Source organism: Mus pahari, chromosome 9 (genome assembly GCF_900095145.1).
Source record: "Mus pahari chromosome 9, PAHARI_EIJ_v1.1, whole genome shotgun sequence".
NCBI lineage: Eukaryota > Metazoa > Chordata > Mammalia > Rodentia > Muridae > Mus > Mus pahari.
In genome coordinates, this window is record NC_034598.1 from 41206639 (window position 1) to 41208735 (window position 2097).

General features: G+C 44.0%; 1 protein-coding gene across 1 annotated transcript in view; it reads left to right on the top strand.

Annotated features, from left to right (window-relative positions):
* The window catches only part of Mcm3ap (minichromosome maintenance complex component 3 associated protein), a 46434-nt gene extending 45120 nt beyond the window's left edge, over positions 1–1314 (top strand). The window contains exon 29 of the mRNA XM_029542355.1: positions 1036–1314. Within this exon, the coding sequence (XP_029398215.1) occupies positions 1036–1194 (159 nt within the window). The 3' untranslated portion in view covers positions 1195–1314. The remainder of the gene's footprint in view (positions 1–1035) is intronic.
* Positions 1315–2097: the final 783 nt, after the last annotated feature.

The window sequence follows — 2097 nt, forward strand, 5'->3', positions numbered from 1 at the left end:
CCCGTGTGGGCCACCCACATAACGAACTGAACCTTGACCAGGTCAGTTCTGGGATTAACTGGCAGGAAGAGTGGCTCCCGTGTGGGCCACCCACATAACGAACTGAACCTTAACCAGGTCAGTTCTGGGATTATCTGGCAGGAAGAGTGGCTCCCATGTGGGCCACCCACATAACAGTCTGAACCTCGACCAGGTCAGTTCTGGGATTAACTGGCAGGAAGAGTGGCTCCCGTGTGGGCCACCCACATGACGGCCTGAACCTTGACCAGGTCAGTTCTGGGATTAACTTTCCCTAAGGAAAATGAGTAAGGGAAGAAGGTGAGCTTTACACTTTACAGAAGTAAATTTCACATGAGAGTTGTGTTTCCAAAGCCAGATCGTCCAGGCCCCAGAGCCTCTCTGTTTTTCTTGGCGGATAAGGAAGCAGAAAGAGTTTAACTGAGGGATCTTGCCATGGGGCAGGGGGAAAAGGTGTTTCTGGAATGGCTTAGGAAACCTAGCAGAAGGAAGGCAGAGTACAACAGCATACTGTTTCTATTGATGAGTTTGCTTAATCTTTTAAAATACTCTTCTCTGATTTTATGTGAGGCATGGTGGTGTACACTCGTAATCCTAGCACTTGGAGATGGGTGGAAGCAGGTAGATCGGGAATTCAGGCCAGCCTCTACTATGTAGCAAGTTTCAGCCTATCCCAAACTATATTCCACCCTTTTTCAACCCCACTCTACCCTGCTCCCCAAATATATACTCTAATTCGCTCTAAAGACATTGCCAGGTTATTAACAAAGTTTAATGTACAAAAGTTTTCACAATGGAATTGATTATATGTCTAATCAATAAATGACCCAAGTTGGGAGTTTGGTTAAGCTCCGTAGAATACTGGCTATATGTGTGTGGTAGATGAGGCTGGCAATATGGAGGAGGGATACCAGGCAAAGGTTCTGTTGAACCCAAGAGGCTCTAAGGGATGTGAACATGAATCCGATGTGATGCCTCCACACATAACTACTTTTTGCTTCTTTTTTACTCAATTAGAATTCAGGAACAGGAGACCAGTTGAGGTTCTCAGAGGCATCAGGTACATCCCTGACTGAAAAGCTGAAGCACCTGGAAAGGCTGATCCAGAGCTCAAGGGCGGAAGAAGCAGCGTCTGAGCTGCACCTCTCTGCACTGCTGGAGATGGTGGACATGTGAGCCATCTGACGGGAGAGCCTTCTCTTCTTCATAACGCTTTGTCTGTATTCAATTGTGTTATAGATGTTGTTGGAAATGTGACTATTAATTATGCAAATAAACTTTTTGAATCATTCAAGAGCCGGCTGGGTGATGTCTTTGGTAGCATTTGTTTTGTGATCTTCTTAGACTTCTTTCTCTCACACACACACCGGAAAATACTCAGAGTTTTTGTAACTTTCTGGTTTTCTATACACACATATTTTGAGACTTTCATGTGTGAGTGTACTGTAATTAGATCGTTTCTATCCCTCCCCCTCCACACTCTGGGATTCATGGCCTAGTCTTCTATAATTGTTACATATACATACATCTACTGAGTTTATTTAATGTTGCTTGAATGTTTATGTGCTTAGTGATGACCGTATGGGATGGAGAACTTATCAGGGATCTATCAGAGAAAAAAACGATTCTCCCTCCCTTGGTATTCCATTGACTGCTTATTCTGTTTATAATAGATAGTTCTCTTAGTGAAGCCATTGTCCCCGATGTCTTAGCTATCAGAAATGCAGGGACAATTAAGACACAGGGTCTTCCTGCAAGGTCAACTCTGCTCATCAGGAGAGCCAACAGACACATACATACATACATACATACATATGTATGTATGTACGTTGTAGTAGTATACATAGAATGTAGTGCATACATAGAATGTAGTAGTGTCCATGAGGGCATGGTGAACGCCTTGAGGCACCAGTTGGCTGTGCGGCCAAATGGAAGGAACAGGCCAGCAGGCTCACACTACACTCAGGGCCATGGGGATTAGTTGTGGAAAAATATTACAAGTGACCTAATCCGATTTTCTCTTAAGAATAACATGTGGAAGAGGTTGGTGAGATGGCTTGCCACATCATACTTGTTCTT